Below are 19,246 nucleotides of genomic sequence, written 5' to 3'. Positions count from 1 at the left end.
CATTATGGCGGAGCTCCTTCAGACCGAAAAGGCCTACGTCAGGGATTTGCACGAATGTTTAGAAGTAAGCCACAGCTTCCATTTTGATCGCTTCACCAACAATTTACTGCAGCGTTTAACCTGATAATTTGACCTCATTCACTCTCAAACTGATTAAGCACTTCCACACTTGAGACCACAAAGACTCTTTAACCAAGAGTGCGCTGTAATGCAGGCCGGATCCCTATTGGGGAACTTCGATTAACGTCTCGGTTGAGGATATCAGCAAAGCTAAGCTTAGCATATGTGTTCTCCTTTGTAGACGTACCACTGGGAGATGACAAGTGGAGTGGAAGAGATCCCGCCGGGAATCGTCAACAAGGAGCACATCGTCTTTGGGAATATTCAGGAAATCTATGATTTCCATAACAAGTACGGCCTCCGCTGCATCTGTTCTTATCTCCATGAATAACAGGGTTATCTAACAAGGGCTTTTTGTGAGAGGCGCACAATTACATATTTAATCACTGCATTGTCTGAAAATAAAAGAAAGAATACATTAGGCAGATTTCAGCCCTATTCTTTATGCCTGGCATGTAAATCCATGTAAATGTCGTTGTGATCATGTCTGTCGTGTGATATGTTAATCACCTCAGTCTGCAATTACAGCTCATTTGCATCGCGCCTTGTTTTGATTGCCTTGTGCAGTGTTTTCCTCAAAGAGCTGGTGAATTACGAGCAGCTGCCGGAGGACGTGGGCCATTGTTTTGTCACATGGGTAAGATGTCTCTGAAGTGGAATGTGATCCTGCTGTAGTCTGCCTGTGCCGTGCAGCCTGTGCCAGGCTCCTCTTAGTAAATATACGAACAGCACTGGTGTTGCTCTGATACAGTAATAGTACTGCACAGCACTTGGATATCTGGGATTAAAGTAAAAGTTTGACATTCGGGTTTAGAATGTGATGCACATCAATGAATGAAAAAGATATTAATTAAATAAGAAATTAAATTTCTTGATTTCAGTGATTAATTTAGATTTACATACACCAAGGCTTTTTATCTTCATCTGAATGTTCTTTATCTGTCTGAAGTGCTTTAGATTAAATAGCGCTGCTGTCGAGGGGCTGTGATGTATGTAAAGCACAGATGTTGAATCCCTGAGTGGAAAATCACTCTGCTTTCTATTTGCCAGGCTGACAAATTCAATATGTATGTCACTTACTGTAAAAACAAACCCGATTCAAGCCAACTCATCCTGGAACACTCTGGAAGCTTTTTCGATGTAAGTAAATCAACGTCATTGTCTATTTCCTATCCAATTTATGTCCTGATGCCCTGCTTTGACTGAGTAATGTGGATATGATGTCTGTAGAATAGGTCTTTCCATGTGCATCCTTTTATTTCCTACAGGCGTCTTAGCCTGTAGATGGCGCTAGTGATCTAAATAAACTTAAGCAGTGAAACTTCTCCACTGCTTTCAGCTCTCAGCTACACTTATTCTTTCTCAAAGACAAACACTTAGCGCCGTTATCAGTGTAATGACATACCAAAAAACGAAGCTATGTAGGCCAGGCTGTGTGTGAGTGTAAACATGCTTTGAGCGCACTCTCAGACCTCACCGTGTCCTGGTGCCATTTTGCAGGAGATCCAGCAGAGGCACGGATTGGCCAACTCCATCTCCTCCTACCTTATCAAGCCTGTGCAGCGGATCACTAAGTACCAGCTCCTCCTGAAGGTACCGAGACAGAGACCTGAGTGCGCTGATTAGCCTCCTCCCCCGAGGAGCATCCCCCCACATCAAAGCATTCCCTACACTATTCCATCCTCTCTCCCTCTCCCCCTAACACACTCTTTCTCTCTCTGTCTTCCTCTCTTCCTCTCTCTCTCTCTCTCTCTCTTCCCGCTTTTCTCCCCCAGCCGTAAATAGTGTGTTTACACGGCTTTTTTCACACTGTCTTCCTCGCTAATGAATTCCCATCAGATGCTCGCTCTTCCGATTGCACACAGACATTCGCCTCATTACGGCCCGTCCACTTCGGCCCTCCCGAGATGTAAACTTCCTGAGCGCCGGCTCAGCCTTGCGAGTCATCTAACATCTACATCTCTTTCACTCCTCAAGGCACGAGGAATTACGCTGCAGTTCCTTCCTCCCCTAACGTCCATGTGGGAGCTGTCCTACATAATGAGCCTCCTGCTGGGTGGTTGCATGACGCTGTATTAGATCGGACAAAAAAAAACAGAGTCCACAAGGGCCGTCAGACAAATATGAGAAATATTTTGAGGGGCACAACTCAGTATGCCTTATTAGTCAGAAGACAGAAACACTATAGACAGGGATGCTATGTGATCTATGATCCGTAACCTTTTATCCACTTTCTCCCCTTTTCTTCTTTTCTCTCTCTCTCTCTCTCTCTCTCTGTCTCTGTCTCTCCATATCTACCCCCTTTTTCTCTCTCCCTTTCTGTCTGTCTCCTCTAGGAGCTGCTCTCCTGTTGTGAGGAGGGTAAGGGAGAGATAAAGGACGGCCTTGAGGTGATGCTGAGCGTCCCGAAGAGGGCTAACGATGCCATGCATGTCAGCATGCTGGAAGGTACGACGTGATGAGAACGCCCAACTCAACCCCGTTAACTCAATCAGTAATGCGTCTGCACTCTACACCAGAGGGAGCCAGCAATCCATATGCTGTAATCCGTTGAAATAGCTGGTCAATAAACGTCACGTATGTTTTTTCCCCCCCGCTGTACTTCAGGTTTCGATGAGAACCTGGACGTCCAGGGAGAGCTCTTCCTTCAGGACACCTTCCAGGTGTGGGACCCCAAGTCGCTGATCCGGAAGGGCCGCGATCGCCACCTCTTCCTCTTTGAGATTTCCCTGGTGTTTAGCAAGGAGATCAAGGACTCGGCAGGACGCACCAAGTACATCTACAAGAACAGACTGCTGGTGCGTGGGTCGACCGTGTCTGTTCCTGTCCAGTGTAATGCTAAAGGCCCAGCATGTTTAGGAACATACAGCCCTTATGCTGAGAAGTGTTGCTATAACCTCCCCCCCATAACTGGTCTTCTCGAGCAGTGACCTGGGTGTAGCCGCAGTGTGGCGGTGCACAGGCCCAGTGGTGCAGGAGTCGTGTGGAGTTGCGATAGCGCTGGGGGGCATGCAGGGAGCGGAGGGGATGTTATTCCTGAAGCGCGGGGGGTGGAGGCGAGCCAGTGATCCTCCCTTTGATCTGTGGCCAGCTGTATCTGTCCGCCTGGGACGTGAACCCATCACAGCACTCTGAGTGCAGCCCTCTCTTGTCATCTTTTCTTCTCTCCTGTTTCTCTCTCTCTTTTCTTCTGTTGTTCTGAATTTCTGTTCTGTGCCTTTTCTCGCTTTTATCCACGCCTTGCCTCATTATGGCAATCAATATTGATATATACGTTTGTTGTGGGCTCCCCCAAATCACCCTAATTGGCTCAAACTGATTTGCAGGCACTAATACAGCATATAAAGGTTAATATGTGTGTGTATACATACACATATGTGTTGTGTATATGCATTTATTATGTACATTTAGTGTATTTGTGTATGTGTGTTAACGTGTGCGTTTGTGCTGGAGCTGGTTAATGTAGTGTAGCTGCCCGGCGTGTGTCCTGCATGTTGGGTACTGATGGGTGTTGAGGCTGTGCTGTGCTGATGGGCATATGGACTGGATTAAGGCCCCTCTGCATGCATTAATTATGAATGAATCTGCACGTGGCTGAGAGCAGCTGCTTGGCTCATGTGACGGCCATCCGAGGGGACGAGTAGCTAGAGGAGAGGGTATGAGCTGGATAGCGCTCCTCTCTCTCGCTCGTGGGCCAAGGACATCTCCATATCTAATTAGGCGATGCTGCCTGATGTTCTCTTTTCTACCCCGCACAATATTTGGGCTTTGAACATCTGCCCTGATACGATTCTGAAAGAAAATCGATGTGTTTGCGGACATGAAAGGCCTTTGAGTTTTCTTACAAACATGTCCAGAGGTGATGAGGAGGATGAGGAGGTTGTGGTGGTGGTGGTGGTCGTGGTTGGGTGTATTGAAATCTGATCCTTTTTGTGCTCCTCCATTGTCAGACCTCGGAGCTGGGTGTGACGGAGCACATCGAGGGAGACCCCTGTAAATTTGCCCTGTGGGCCGGACGAACCCCGTCTTCTGACAACAAGACCGTCCTCAAGGTAAATTTGTTTTTCATCCATGAAAACTCCATGACTTGCTGTCCCTGCACTGAACCCCTGCACTACATTTCCCATAAGCGCAAAGGCAGACATGAGAGGAGTAAAAATGGGGAGTTTCATTTCCTGACGACATGACCTCATTCACAGGCTTCCAGCATCGAGGCCAAGCAGGAGTGGATCAAGAACATTCGGGAGGTGATTCAGGAGAGGACGGTTCACCTGAAGGGGCCGCTCAAGGAGCCCCTCCACATGCCCAAAACGCCCGCCAAGCCCCGCAACAACAGCAAGAGGTGCGTTGGGCACGGCCTAGTGGGGTGCAGATTAAAGAGAGTACACAGGGAGAGCATGCTTCATTGGCCAGTCAAGCTTCCTAAGGAACAAGTATTTTGACAGATGCTGAAATACCTAACACTAATGAAGTTAATCTTAAATCTGGCCTTAAAACGTGACATGATTAAGGAAATCAGTCATCTACGATAAACAGAGGATACATTTCCAGTCCTCCCATATTAGTGACCTACAGAGGAACTGTGTAGCCAAAGCCAGAAAATAGTCAAATCAAAAAAATGTGATATGCAATCAACAGCGTATGTCCGTAAAATCCTACAATGAAAAAAGCTGTAAACTTTGACAGAGCTCAGAAGAGTGGAAAGTGGATCACACCACAGGACTCCACTGGCCTGGAGCACTGGCTTGTTTTGAATCAGCGCTAACTAAGTCCTCTACAGAATAGAGTGCCTCTTAAAGACTTAAAGTTCACTTTGAGTCAAACTCCTGCCTCATTACACTTAAGCAAACTGAAAGGATACTGACAGGAGATGTCTTTTAGATCCCACTTATTTAGCAGCCATCTTACCCATCAGTTAGTATGTTGTTATTTTGGCTAGACATTGTTCAGTAGGAGACATTATTATACATGATGTGAATGAGACTGGTATGTATGTTTGGCACAGGGATGGAGGAGATGATGGTGACAGTCAGGGTGATGGCAGCAGTCAGCCTGACACAATCTCCATCGCCTCCAGGACCTCACAGAACACCATGGACAGTGACAAGGTAAGAAAGCTGGGTTTTTAATTAACTTTGACTCAAGTCACTCAAGGCACATGGAAGTCAACACATTCTTTGGGTGACATCAACTCAATTTGTCAGGCTTGTCTCTTTTAGTTGTGAGTTCTTCAATAAAACATGGCACACACACATACAAGTCATGTCATGTCAAAACAAGCTGCTTTCATGGATCCACAGTGTCTTCCTTAGGCCTAATGGTTAATTAGTGGCCCCACCTCTGTTAATCATGTGATTGATGATTGACAGGTGACACAAACAGGGTTTCCCAACCCTGCTCATTGTTGTCATCAGGGGCTCTACCTTGGCACTGTAACTGCAGTTCCTCTCTGAAATGGACTCTTGAGTTTAGAGTTCAAGTGGAGGAAACCAAATAATGGCACCATGAAAAGTATCTTCAAGCTGTGTGCTGGCATGTGCCCTCACAATCACTATGAGAGGCCATATGAAATCAAAGTAAGCCTCCGTTCTCCACTTCGGCTTTCTCATAAACATGTGTTTGCTTGGCTCAATGATAGCTGCACCAATGGGGGTGTTGGTAGATTTCTCCATGTTTTGGGCCTCTTGCCTCAGGGATGGGTCCCTCCCACAGTGAGGAGAAGAGCCTGGAAGCGTAGGGCAGATGCCTCCCTCTGGTAGTTAGCTGTGCTGGAGGACAGCCAGAGCAGCGGGTGTTGGCATGAGGTGCAGGGTTTTCTTCTCTCTCTCTCTCTCTCTGTCTTTCCCTCCCTCTCTCTCTCTCTCTCTCTCTCTCTGTCTTTCCCTCCCTCTCTCTCTCTCTGTCTTCCTCTCACTCTCTCTCTCTCTCTCTCTGTCTTCCTCTCTCTCTGCCCCTCTCCCTCTCTCTCTCAGCCTCAGCGAGAGGCCTGTACAGAGGGGCCACCCGAGGTGACAGACTGCCGTGGCCTTTTTTCGCGCTGTGCGGCCAGACGCCCATGCACGGCACCGACGCTAAATGTCACCCCGCTGCGTGCTCCCAGACCAAGCTCCAGTAACAGCTGGCAAGGGAGTCTGACAGGACCTAGTTAAGCCTGTGATGAATGGAGTGGAAGAGAGGGAGTGAGGGCAAGTTTGTGTGTGTGTATCTGTGTGTCTGTCTGTCTGCCTGCCTGTCTATCTGTGTGCGTGCGTGTGTGTGCATATTAGGGCTTGTGCCCTTGTGCCCTTGCTGCGTAGAGACAGGATCTATGAACCTCTGTCTCTTTCTCTCTTTTTTTCCCCTCCTCCAGACACACAGCAGTGTTTCCACTGCCCCAATATTTACAGCTCCCAAAAACCTCAGCTTACACCCACCCCTCCCTCCCGTGAATGTGAGCATGTGTTGGTGCCTGTGTGTGGGTCATAATCAGAACCAATATTATTCCATTGAGAAGAGGGGGAGGCGTGAGGAGCTTGTTTTCTCTAAACTCTCCTCCTCAGCTTGTGGATTTGATGTACTCCCTTATTACTGCCAGGAGTAGATCCCACAGGACTGTATTTCTTGACAAACAAAATGATATATTTATCCATTAGGAGTGTAAGTGTAGTGGGGTGTTGGCCCCTGTTTTGATGTGGGAGTTGGTAGCGGATAGTGTTTTTGTTTGGAGGCACTGACGTGACAATTGAGCTTTTGTTAGAAGCCCGTTAGAGTAATTGCATCTCATTGTTAATTAACCCAGTCTAGCAACAGCAGTCTCTGAACAACAAGGGCCCTGAACACAAGGCTATATTTCTGGATTAAATGACTACCCAGAAAGTCTGTTTTGGTGTCATGTTGCAGTTTTTTTCGGCATTTTTTTCTTCATTTTTTTTCAATTGTTGTTTTTTCATGGCTTGTTTTTTTGTCTTGTAAAGGAGGATTGTTTGGGGGGCCCTTGAGCCGTACACTAGGCTGACGCGCTGCCATCCCGCACTAACACAGACAGCTCCAGCCCTTCCGGCCTCAGGCGAGACCTCTGTCTTTCTCGCTCGTTTGTCTCCCAGCCGTCCACGGGGCTTATTAGCCACTATGGCCCTGATGATTACCAGGGAAGCAGCCTGGAGAGACACTTTTATTGCTGAAGCTTTTCCTGCCCGCTGCAGACAGCACCACCCCTTCTGTCTCCACGGGCTCGCTTCAGGATGAAAACATGTTGGAAATCTTAAGCCTTATTACAGCGCCATTGTCCAAGCAAAAATAGAAGGGGCTGTTTGATGATATCTTCATGTATTGTGTGTGTTTGTGTGTGTGCGTGTATGTGGTGTTTTCGTTCTGCATCACACAGTGTAGCGTTGTGTGTTTTTGTTGTTGGGGAAAACGGGCTTGTGCCACTCCACAGAGCGCAAATGTGTGCTGTTCATTCACCGAAGTTGTGACTGAGCCTTCGTTAGAGTAACCTCAGGAAATCAAATTCATTACACTGTTCACTCGGACCTACTAGAATGGACCTATTCTCTTAACGTTGCTGCTCCATCCTGAAGTCACAAGACTGTCCTCGTGCTCATGGGTGAAGAGATGTGGCTTCTTTTCACCCCCCCCCCCAAACATACAAACACACATATTGTGTGTTCCTGTGTGAAATGCTCTCTCTTCTTCTTCTCTCCTTCTATTTTTCGTTCTTACTCTCTAACTCTCTCCCTCAAAGGAGTGCTGGGTAGGGCTGGCCTTAACTGCACTCTCTCTCTGTCTCCCTCTCCCTCTCTCTCCTCCTCCCTCTCTCTCTTTCTCTCAGCTCCACATTCACTGGTTCACATGCGCATACACAAACACTCTCATGCAGACCTGGGACTACAGGTGAACCACACTCTCCCAGACAGATTGTGTGAAGCCGTCAGATTTTTTAGCCTACTTGGTGCTGTGTGTGTGTGTGCACGTGTGTTGATGTGTGTGCCAGCTTGCTCCCCCAGCCAATTGGGAACAGCTTTTAGATCGCTCTAAGCACACAGCACAACAGAGAGGGAGAGAGAGAGAGTGGGAGAAAGCGAAAGAAAGCGAAAGAAGAGTCACCATGCCAAAGTGGATGAGCTTTAAACTTTTCAAAGGGAGCAGTCGCGTAAGTAAAGCAGATCAACTTTTTAATAACATAGAAGGTTCAGGAAAGTTTACCCACAAAGCTGTGTGCTTTTTTTGCTGTAGGTGAGTGTTTTATATTCAGTGGCTGACACTTTGTTTACCAAGCTCAGCTTGGCCATGCTGGGAGGAAAAAGGGTGTCCAGACAGATGTTTTCTCAGGCACTTGGCTTGTCTGCGTCGCAGATGAATTTTTATGTGGCTGCAAGTCATTATAACAAATGGGGTGCTTCATTTATGCGTCTGCTTTCACTCACATGCCTAAATGTTAAGTGCATCTGTCTATTTTAGGTTTGAGAAGATTTAATGAAGCATGTCTCAATGCAAACAACAGTACGTGGGGAAACCACATACTAATTTAAAACCACACAATATTTTTAAATACCTTTAAATGGTATGGAAAATCTGTTATGCCACTATAGATGCATACACTGCGTGTTGATTGTGCACTACATTGATATAGTGATACAGTGAGAAATATACGACTAGTATTGTGTTCGTGAGGTCCTTGGTGGAGCTCCAGCTGAGGGGCAGATTAATGGTTAAGCGCTCAGGGTGAGGAGCCGCCACAGGAAACAGGCTATTACAGCCCTCTGAATGAGATAATGCTGGAAGGAGCACACTCGCCCAAAAAGATCAACACGTGCTCAATGGCTTCTGTTTCCTGCACCACACACACACACACACACACACACACACACACACACACACACACACACACACACACACACACACACACACACACACACACACCATTGCATCATCCTGATTTTTGATGACATTTGTTATTGAGGATTTTTCATAAAGTTCCTGAAGTGGCTGCAGGAGCAGGAGAGGATCTCGAGGGAAACCTGGCTGCTGATCTGTGTTTGTTTTGGACTGCCAGGCCACACAAAAATGAGGTCAAACCCAGGCGTGTTTGCTCAAGGATTCATACCATCATTGTGCTCCAGTGCCACTCTTCCATGTTATTAAGGTTATTGGCTCAATGCCTTTTTTTTATTTGAGCACATTTCATATTTTTGAGTTACCATAGCTTTATTGTCCCATCGCTTTTGACCTTAATTCCTGATCTGGATCATTGTTAGGTTAGACAGACCACAGTGTACGAAACACTGGAGTGGATTGCTCTCAGGAATCAAACCAGAGGCTCTGTCAACGTGTTGATTGATGTGGGCAGTACCCTTTCAGGAGACGATATGAGGAGACATTCATCCTCTGGGGCCGGGAGTTGCTTGGCAACATGTCCTCTCTGCCCTGCTCTGGGTGACCTGATACCAAGATGGCCAGGTGGGGTGGAAGACATGGGGGTTGGTGGTGGTGTCGGGAGGAGGGTTGAGTGGGGGGGGGGGTAGGGTGGCAGGATGGGTATGAAGGCTCTGGACCCATCTGCCACTGTGGCTTATACCTGCCCGCCTCTGACATTTCACATTTCAGACACAAAACTGCGCAGGCGGAGAGGTGCAATCTCATTAAACTCCAGCTCGCTGCTTAAGCTGCTGTAGTCAACATTTTTTTCTTTTGTTGTTGTTGTTGTTGTTGTTGTTCTGGGGATTATTTTGTTTTGCTTCTGGTGTTTGTTTCAAGGACAGCAGCTGTGCTTTGTCTGAGCGAGCCTCTCAGTTTCACCTTTTGAGCAGTGGGCCAGCCAAGCCAAGTGGAAAAACCCCTGAGCGTGTCTCTCCATCTTCTGTTCTCTGTCTCAGCTCTATGGTCCATCATTACGGCAGACAGCATCACTCTCCCATGCACACAGACCCATGTGATGTGCCTGTCTCAGAGAGAATTATGGGTCAGTGCTAACTGAATATTAGTATAGGTATGCATATAGCCTCAAAATGACACCTCTAATTGTTACTCTGGTCCATTTTTTTAAATTAAGTTTATAACCGTTTAGATATATTCAAGGGAGGCCTATGCTGATAATTAAAATGTGATTTGCCACTTTCCCTCCATTTTTAAGCTGCTGTCTGTCTGACTTTTCTTTTGGGTCCCATTTACCATGTGGAATGAATTCTAACCAATTGAACCGAGAGGGGACAGAAATAACTCTCTTCTATAAAGCCCCCATGACTGAATGCTCTTTCTAGATGTCACGCCGGGAGGTACTGGAAACTTCATTCTGCCCCACTTCTCTCTCGACAATCATATTTTGGGGAGTGCCAATTAAATCCACAAAACTACTCACTCTCTAGGTTTTTTTTTTATTTGCTCAGCCACAGAAGGGAGCCAATTGCCATCCCAAGTATATTATTTCCGAAGCCTAGTGATTTGAGAAGAATGCCAAGCTGGATGCAGTTTGAGCATGTCCTTGAGTCTTGTGTAAATGAACATTGTGGAGCTGCTGTGTTATAGACTCAGAATGTAGATTCAGCTGTTGGTCCATTACTTGGTCATGAATGCCATTCAAAGCACTCCCAGACCTTGTTTGTGTATCCGTACTTACAATTATTAGAGACAGAAAAGCTGTGGTTTAACTGTGATTTTGTGATGAACATATCCCTTTTACTGCCATGGTGCCGTCTTCCTTCATAATGGATTTGGACTCTATGCTGAGTGAAAAGAGGGTACTTCTTCTTCTATTATTCAATGTGCATAAATTGTGATCCAATTTCCAGAAGGTCAGTATTTAATTTTCAGGATTTAATTTTGTAACTTTAATTGGCACTGTGCCATTGTGGAGCCTTAATTAAATAAACCTAATTAATCTGACTCATGTATTGAATGCAATGTGTTTTACATCCAGACTGCTCACTGTACACAGTCTGATCTTTGTTCTGTCAGTCACATGGGGATGGTCTTTTCCACCCTAATCTGCCATAATTATGAACAGGAATATTTTGTATTCAGACTGCACAATATTGGTAATTGGATAAGAACGTTTGCTTGTGATGTTAGATGAGTGTTTACTTGGCCCCTTTACTGAAGCCACTTCTTCAGAAAGATTTAAATTAAATTCCTCAATCTGCATTCTGGTTGCGGTACAATGTTATCCTCGTTGTGTCAGTCCTCGTGTCCGTTAATGAAAGCAGAGATATGCACTTCCAGTCACTAAGGCCAGGCTATTGTTGTTTTTGCTGTTGTGGAGAAACATGAGTCTAATTGGGTGCCTTGTTCAGTAATGTCAGAAGACACTCACAGCATGCCGCAGTAAGTCAGCACTCCCACCAGCGTGAAGAGAAAGCACTTGTCCAAGGCCTCTGGCTCCTTTATTTATTAGTTTAGTTTATCTGTGTGAGGTATTAGTGTAATGGAGGAGAGAGTGTGCTTGCAGGCTTTCTCTTAGTGCTCAACCCTTGCTATCTCTTTCTCTCTCTCTCTCTCTCTCTTTGTCTCTCGTGTTTTCTCTCTCTTTCTCTCTCTCTCTCGCTCTCTTCCCTGGAGAGTAAACAGAGGTGACATCATGTTGGAGTAGTAAGTAGAAGCAGGTGCTCAGGAAGGCGCTAGGCGGGCTGTCTGAACAGCCAGTCCTGATGGCTTCCACAGCTGGGAGCCCGAGGCCGACTGCACACCTCTGCACAGAGTTCTACCGTACACGCTGCCATAGCATGTTCTGGTTCATGCTCCTCTTCCAAAGACTATCACACTAGACTAGACTAGGTGTATGCCACCATAACATTGGCAGACCATGCCATGCCTCAGTAAGAGATTCATAAAGTGATGTTATCAGGTGTACTCATAAGGGAGGTGTGAACCAAAGAATGAATGACATCAAGTGTGAGAACACTAGTTGGTCAATACATGGCAGGTTGTCAGACGTTGCTGAAGAGAAAATTAAATTAATGATCCCTTTTGGGTTATTGGGAGAATAACTACGAATGGACTTCTGCGAAGCTCATTTCAAATCTCAAGGCTCGCTTCCCTGTGAAACCTTGACGCATTCCTCATGACACATTACCTTCCTGCTCTGTGACCCACTAAGCACCTCCGACTCTTATGGAAACTTAATCTTTTAATGTCTGTCCCCTGTGGCCTCCCCTACCCTACAGTGCCTTCCGGTAGAGACACACACACAGAGAGGGTTCTCAGAGTGGTTTGTTGCACTGCCTCCAAAGCGTTCTTTGGAGAATATTGTCAACATCAATTATCTTTGGAAATCTTTGTATAATGAGGCCTTATGTTTGCACAGTACATGTATTGTTCGAAGCGGCGCTTTAATTTAACGCGCCAGCTGTGCTTTCTGGAGCACAGAGCCGGAGCACAGGGTCCCGTTTGGTGAGATCAGGTTAGGTTAAGAGAGAAAGAGAGAGATGGATAGAGAGAGGGGGGAGGGAGGGAGAGAGAGAGGGGAGGGATGACTGGTGGTGTTTAAGCAGTAGGATGCACAGAGGGAGTGTTGGGATGTTCCTGGGAAGACCTCTGATGGAGCGCGTGTTCAGGTTCAGCAGACCCTGATTAGAGAGCGGGAATCGGTGGGTGGTCTGAGAGGATGGGCCAAGGGGGAACGCCATGAAAGGCCCCGCCCTGCTGACGGGGTAGATTGTTAGTGCTCTCCTTCCTTTCCTTGCTCCTTCCCTCGCTCTCTTATCATTATTCCCTCACTCTCTATCCTTCCCTCGCTCTCTTATCATTATTCCCTCACTCTCTATCCTTCCCTCGCTCTCTTATCATTATTCCCTCACTCTCTATCCTCTCCTCGCTTCCCTACTCACAACCCCCTCTATCTAACCTTTCTTCATGCCTATGCTTGCCCCCTTCCTGGATTTTTCCCTTTCCATTCTTCCTTTCCATCTTCCTCTCATTCTCTCAATCTTTTTTCTTCCATCCCTCAGCATCTCACAAAGGCCCAAGAGGTTTTCGATTTCTCTCTGTCTATGCTGGCCTCACGCTTAATAGTTATGTTAATGTACTTGTCGTGTAGGCCTCTGTCCTCTCCACGAGTGCAGCGGGGAGGAAAGCTGTGTGGTCCTGATTTGCCGGCAGGAACTGTAGAGGGCAGGGTGGGAGGCTCCAGGTCCAGCAGGGACTTCACCTGAATCGCCACACCTTGACCTGTTTCCGGTTCTTTATCTCCCTGTGTGTTGTGCCAAACACGATGTGGTGGCCTTGACTTGAAAACTTTAACATGTGTTAAGTTGTACTGGACCAGTGAAATCACACACCAATAAAAGCAGTACTGAGAAGACAGGGGGAGGGGTTCTGTTTAAGAACCATTTCCCAATAGTCTCTGTCACTGACCAAATATACAGGTTTTCCCTGTAAGTGTTTGTATGTGGCTTCCAGTCACTATTTCCTCACTGATGTTGCATAATCAAGAGCAGGACGAGCAACTGGCATTTTTTTTCTGCCTACTCCTCAAATGTTTAGTGGTATTGTCAATATCATGTGTTTCCCGTAACCATGTTGATGCACAGCTCACTTGATATCTGTTGTAACTCTGCAATAATTAATCAAAAAAGGGCACAACTAAAGCCTCCTGTTTTATGGGCTTCGTCTCTTCCTCCTCTTCCTTCTTCTTAGTTTCGATTTTGACAACACAGCACTCAGCACATCTCATTCTAGCAACTTCTTGCATTACTGATGACTGACTCACGTTTCACATCCTCTTTTGTTTGTTATTCAGTTAAATAATCCATGTTTGTTTCAAATCCAAACTCTCACTTCACTCTTTCATTGCTGGCCTTGGCACAGGGTTGTAACAAGGGGCATAAGTTAGGAGTCTCCAATTGTCTCACAGTAATAATTATTGCTTGTATTATATTGTAATATGTTTCACCTCTAGTGATATTAAAAATATTACACATATACAATACATAATACCAAACTGGTTATTGTCACCTTGCAAAGACAGAGTATCCATACACCTTTTACCCCCATTACACAATGGAAGGTGGACAAAGGGCCGTACCTTTTTGTCTCAGGCATGGTCATTAACATGGTCTTTCCTTTCAGGTGTAGAATGTTCGCTTTGTTCAGTAAACAGCTTAACCACTTTCGTTTTTGATGCTTTCGTGGCACTTAACCTTACCTTCCAGACACGTGTGCTAACCTTTCTCTTCATGTCTCCTCTCTAACACCCAGCTGTCCGGAGGCTGCGAGCTGACGGTGGTTCTGCAGGACTTTGCGGCCGGCTGTACGAGCGAGCTGAGCATCCAGACAGGGCAGACGGTGGAGCTGCTGGAGCGGCCCAGCGACCGGCCTGGCTGGTGCCTGGTGCGCACCACCGACCGCAGCCCGCCGCAGGAGGGCCTGGTGCCCAGCAGCGCCCTGTGCATCTCCCACTCGCGCAGCAGCGTGGAGATGGAGTGCTTCTTCCCTGCAGGCAAAGGTAAGAACTGCAGATTGTCATTCATTCCTTGTATCACAGCTGCTCGTCTGAGTGGGAGAAATGAATACCTGAAAAGGAAACTGGCTGAGCCAGTTAGGTAGTTGCTCAATATATTGCACAAGATAAGCAGTTTTGACAGGGAGGAAGGGTTTTGATGTAATTTGTCTGCAACAATGTCAAGCAGTTCCCTGGGGCAGGACTGTACTGACAGGAGTGCTATTAAGGGTCTGAGGTTATAGGGCCTGGATATTGTATATTTGACGCAGAAAATCAGTCTCAGTGGTAGCCTTTAGAGGGCAGCATTCATCAGAGCTGCCTCTGAGGCTGATGAGCTTAACCGAGAGGAGCCCTGCGCTCTTGAAAAGCTCTTGACATTTCACTGGCTTCTCACTGCTGCTCTCAGGAGCTCTCAGGCTGGTGGTGAGAGTAGGTGAGAGGCCCGGGGGTTTTCGCAAATGCAGATGCCTGGCTTGTTCGCACTACCCACTCTTAGTAATGGCAGGGGCCCTCGCAAACACAGGCACTCAGGATCATCGATGAAACCTCTAATGTAGTCACCCTTCTGCTCCTGCTTATGCTAGTGTGCCCATTTTATTAGAATATGGATGCTGTGTAGAGCACATTTTTGAAAGCATTTTATGGGCATTATTCTGTGTTCATCTTCATTCAAATTCTAACCAAAATGCAAATGTGATGTGCTGAACGCAGGTATATCAACCTGTCAGTCAGTTACTCCAGTTTCTGGATTACATGACTCAGAAATATTAGCTGGATCAGTTCCTTCCCTTTATTCAGTCCAATGTCCTAGATAGAGTCTGTTTGGAAGGGCTGAGGTTCAAGCCGGAGCAGGAGGCCATATGATGAAATCTCCGGCCATTGTGTGACATCTCGGTGTGTCTCTGATGGACCCCTGTCTGTTGTCCATGGGAATTTCCTCTGTCCCCTGCTCCCCACATCCTTTGTGTTCTGGGCTTGGATTTCAAAACATCCTCCCCTGTCTTGTACCCTTTGTAGAGACCGAATCAAGGATTTGAGTCCAGAATGAAATATGGTGCCAATTAGAACCTCTGACTGTATTCATCATGTTCAACTAGGCAACATGATTAACTAGATGTCCACAGACATCTGGGAAAAAGCCAAAGGACATTTCTTTAGAAAGTTTTAGAGAGCTTTTTTGAGCATCACAAAAATATTCTGGTAATTTTAGCTTCAAAAGAGATTTGTAGCAGAATGGACTTGTTTTTTTGGAATTGAAAGAGGATTTTTTTCTGATTTGTCACATGCTTTTGACTTTTTGGCATCCTCCACACGGTCCGCAAGGACATGTGAGTTTGGCTTAGAGAATTGTAGTTATTTTCAGTGAGAGGAGTCTTTTTGTGGTTGTTTTTCTTCTGGACTAAAGCTCATTCATCTGACGTCTCTGAATTGTTGGCTTTTGTAATGGGAAATTCCACACCAGAGCCCTTCTCCTGTCTCTACGAAATACTCCAGTCATTTAGCAAGAGGACATAGCAGGTACCTTCACTCCACACCAGAGCCCTTCTCCTGTCTCTACGAAATACTCCAGTCATTTAGCAAGAGGACATAGCAGGTACCTTTACTCCACACCAGAGCCCTTCTCCTGTCTCTACGAAATACTCCAGTCATTTAGCAAGAGGACATAGCAGGTACCTTCACTGGAAGAGACTCTGCCTGAGGCGGATGGGAGGGAGGCCAGTTCAACATGCATTTTTGTGCATAACTGGTTTTGGTGCATTAATTTGCTTACATCTGGGTATTCTCTCAGCATAGACTGGAGTGAACACACTTTCCCTGGTAGAATGCAAAGCATGGCCGAGCTCTATTTCTGGACTCGTCCATTGTGGGTATAAAAGTAGCGCGTGCTTTAGACGTGTTTCCGTCTTCTATCTGCAGTTGATATTTCACTCCTTGTTGGTGTATGCAATGCCATGACAATTGGGCAGGTTAAAAATTACACATCAAACATAGAACAACCCTGTGACACATGAGTATTGTAAATCTGTGAAATTGGCTTTGTGATGGTTATGAGCCCACAGTTGTAAATCTTTAAACTTTAGTTGAGCAATCGTTAAAAAGCCTGATGTTTAATGTTTTGGTCACCGGTCCCACTCCTGCGTCGTCAACAGTGCAGAGATATAAAAACTATCTATAATGAGGATATGGGTTTGTGGGGAGTAAGAAGACTGAGCCGATCTCATGCTGTGTAGTCCACGGGCTGATCGCACCACATTTGGTTGGACTGAAAACTAGGACACTGCAGTCCCCGGGTCTGATGTGTTTTTCATTTAGTCTATCTGGGCTACCTGCCTCCTGCCTTGTCCCGACACTGTTTGGGTTCCTCAAAGCACTGTTCACCTCCTTGGGGTCTAAAAGCTCCACGCCACCAGATGGACGTCAAGTCAAGGTGGGTTAAAGATGGGCTAATAGGCTCTCATACGTTCTGTTTCAGGACGCCATTTTTATCTTGCCAGCCAGAAGACCTTTGCTTAGGGATGGTCTGACAGGATAGTTTAGATAGCTGTCTTATCACCACACTGGGAGAGGTGAAGCATTCCTGCAACTAATGCTTTTGGAATTTGGAGTTTTCGACAGGTGTGCGTCTAGGTTAGGAATGCGTCGAGTCATACGCTTCCTTTGTAGATACTGAGGTTGATACTCTTTGCTGCCAGTGTTTTTAAAGATGTAGAGCCTTTTACGCTCACCCAATCTGTATAAGGGGGTTGATGACTGAGCGGTAACTTCAGCCCAATGTGTGCATTGGATTTACATGTACTGAAAGATCCCACCAAGAGTGAGACACAAACGGTTCTGTTCTGTAACCCATGTGGACTGCTGCTCCACCTACACAATGTGAGAGTTGTGTCTTAAGGTCAGTCGTCAGAGCTCAGTAGTGGCTTTGTGGAAGGGGTGGGGGGGGCTGTGAAACATGACTCGCGCTGTCTCGCTGTCCCTTACTTTCTCGCTCTCTCTCACTTTTGTTTTCCCTCTCTCCCTTTCTCTCTCTCTCTCTCTCTCTCTCTCTCTCTCTCTCTTTTTTTCTTCCATCTCTCTTATTTCCCTCACACTCCTCTCTTTCTCTCTCTAATCCGCTCAGTGTGAGTTGGAAGTAGTGTGTGTGTGAGTGCGTGTGTGTGTGTGTGTGTGTGTGTGTGTGTGTGTGTGTGTGTGTTGGCTGCTCCTCCTCTCTGTCCCCTCCCCTGCTCCTCCCCCTTGGTTGAGTAGTGCAGCCTGAACTTGGAGTGGCATCCGGCTGGTCAAAGCCTCAGTCATTCAGCCATTCATGACTTCTCCTCAGTGTGAGTGGAGCTTCTCCACCTCCACCACGCGTCTCCGTCTCGTGTTTACCGTCTCTCCCAGCGCTCTGTCTCTCGCTCCACTCTCAACCATGAGCGGCTAACAGGCGACCAGGATGACGAGCGGGAGGCACTTGCGTTCCTGTTGCGGGTGGATCGCTGCAAAGTGTTGCTGCTGCTGTTGCAATGTCGCAGGTGCGTGCTGCTAAGCTTGTTCAACCAGGCATGCTGGGTCCCTCGGACCTGGCGGGACAGGAGACTGTAGAGCCGTTTGTGGAAGGAATGTGTGACTTTAACTTCCCGAGACAGCTTTCGCTTTCCTTAAACTCAGTCTGAATGAAGCTTATGCTGATTTTTGCTTTGCCTCCTGTGTGTGGATGGAGCCTGATCCCTCATGCTGGAAGTTGGGCTCTGAGCAGACAGAAAATGATCAGGTTAATATGATGATGTGCCACTGTGAGTGTTTGTGTGGCTTTTAGTTGTCTCTTGGTGACAATCTGTTACATTAGTCTTCAGTTGTCAGGGCGCAGTCAATTTGATTTGGTTGCTGTGTTGTGGTTGCTCTGTTTATTTGCGGTGTACGGCTCTCCAATAGGGCACATTTCCAAAATCGTCAGCCCTCACTGAAAATGTGGGACAGTGAAGCACTCAGAATTTCAGCACTGAATACATTATTTACCAACCTATGGGCTACACTGTGAACACACATAGGTTATCAGCTGTTATTGTTGATTGTGATAGGGACGTGCCTTGTATCCCCCTCCATTTAGAGGGGCACAAATGAGATGGAGGACCTCTCAGTATCGCAGTGTGCTGATATGAGCTGAAGTGCTCTTATTATCCATTAACAAAGGAAGTAAGTCTCTATGATGAGGGATAAAGAGCGAACCATGGTCAGCAGCTCGACCCAACATCAAGAGCCACTTAGCCGAGCTGCTGGAATAATGGAAATATACCCTCTTCTGTTGTTCAGTATGTGCTGTGCCGTATAATCTGTGCTGCAAGATTACAAATAGACGAACAAAACGCCTCAAATCGAGATATAGTCTTTTAATCAACATTTATTCATTTGGGGCAGTTTGACCAATAATTCTTTATGGGACTTCCTAGTCAAGTGTAGTGTGTCTGTAAATGCCATTGATGGTGTGGGGAGTGATGTGGACATTACACTTGCGTGGTGTTAATTGTGTCGATAACAGGGACATTGTGTAAATGTGGTATTAGGTGGGCTCTATAGCCTGGTTTACTGTCAAAGGCAGGACTACTGTATTGCAATGCTGCAGTCTTTGAAGACCAAATTAGCCACAAATCCGCTTTCATCTGGTGCATTATACCAGCCTCTTTGAAGATGACTCTTAGGGGAAGGTTTAGGGGGAGGTTGTTAGGAGATTGAGAG

General features: G+C 46.4%; 1 protein-coding gene across 2 annotated transcripts in view; it reads left to right on the top strand.

Moving 5' to 3' along the window:
* kalrna (kalirin RhoGEF kinase a) overlaps positions 1-19,246 on the top strand; it is a 144,851-nt gene that overhangs the window by 103,670 nt on the left and 21,935 nt on the right. For both annotated transcript variants that reach the window (XM_031557899.2, XM_031557904.2), the window contains exons 25-35: positions 1-64; positions 302-411; positions 688-757; positions 1,171-1,260; positions 1,621-1,713; positions 2,457-2,568; positions 2,728-2,918; positions 4,071-4,172; positions 4,320-4,462; positions 5,126-5,228; positions 14,290-14,536. The exon at positions 1-64 is cut by the window's left edge and continues 3 nt beyond it. In XM_031557899.2, the coding sequence (XP_031413759.1) occupies positions 1-64; positions 302-411; positions 688-757; positions 1,171-1,260; positions 1,621-1,713; positions 2,457-2,568; positions 2,728-2,918; positions 4,071-4,172; positions 4,320-4,462; positions 5,126-5,228; positions 14,290-14,536 (1,325 nt within the window). The remainder of the gene's footprint in view (positions 65-301; positions 412-687; positions 758-1,170; positions 1,261-1,620; positions 1,714-2,456; positions 2,569-2,727; positions 2,919-4,070; positions 4,173-4,319; positions 4,463-5,125; positions 5,229-14,289; positions 14,537-19,246) is intronic.

This window comes from Clupea harengus, chromosome 2 (assembly GCF_900700415.2).
Source record: "Clupea harengus chromosome 2, Ch_v2.0.2, whole genome shotgun sequence".
Classification (NCBI taxonomy): Eukaryota; Metazoa; Chordata; class Actinopteri; order Clupeiformes; family Clupeidae; genus Clupea; species Clupea harengus.
This window is presented reverse-complemented; position numbering and strand designations above follow the sequence as displayed.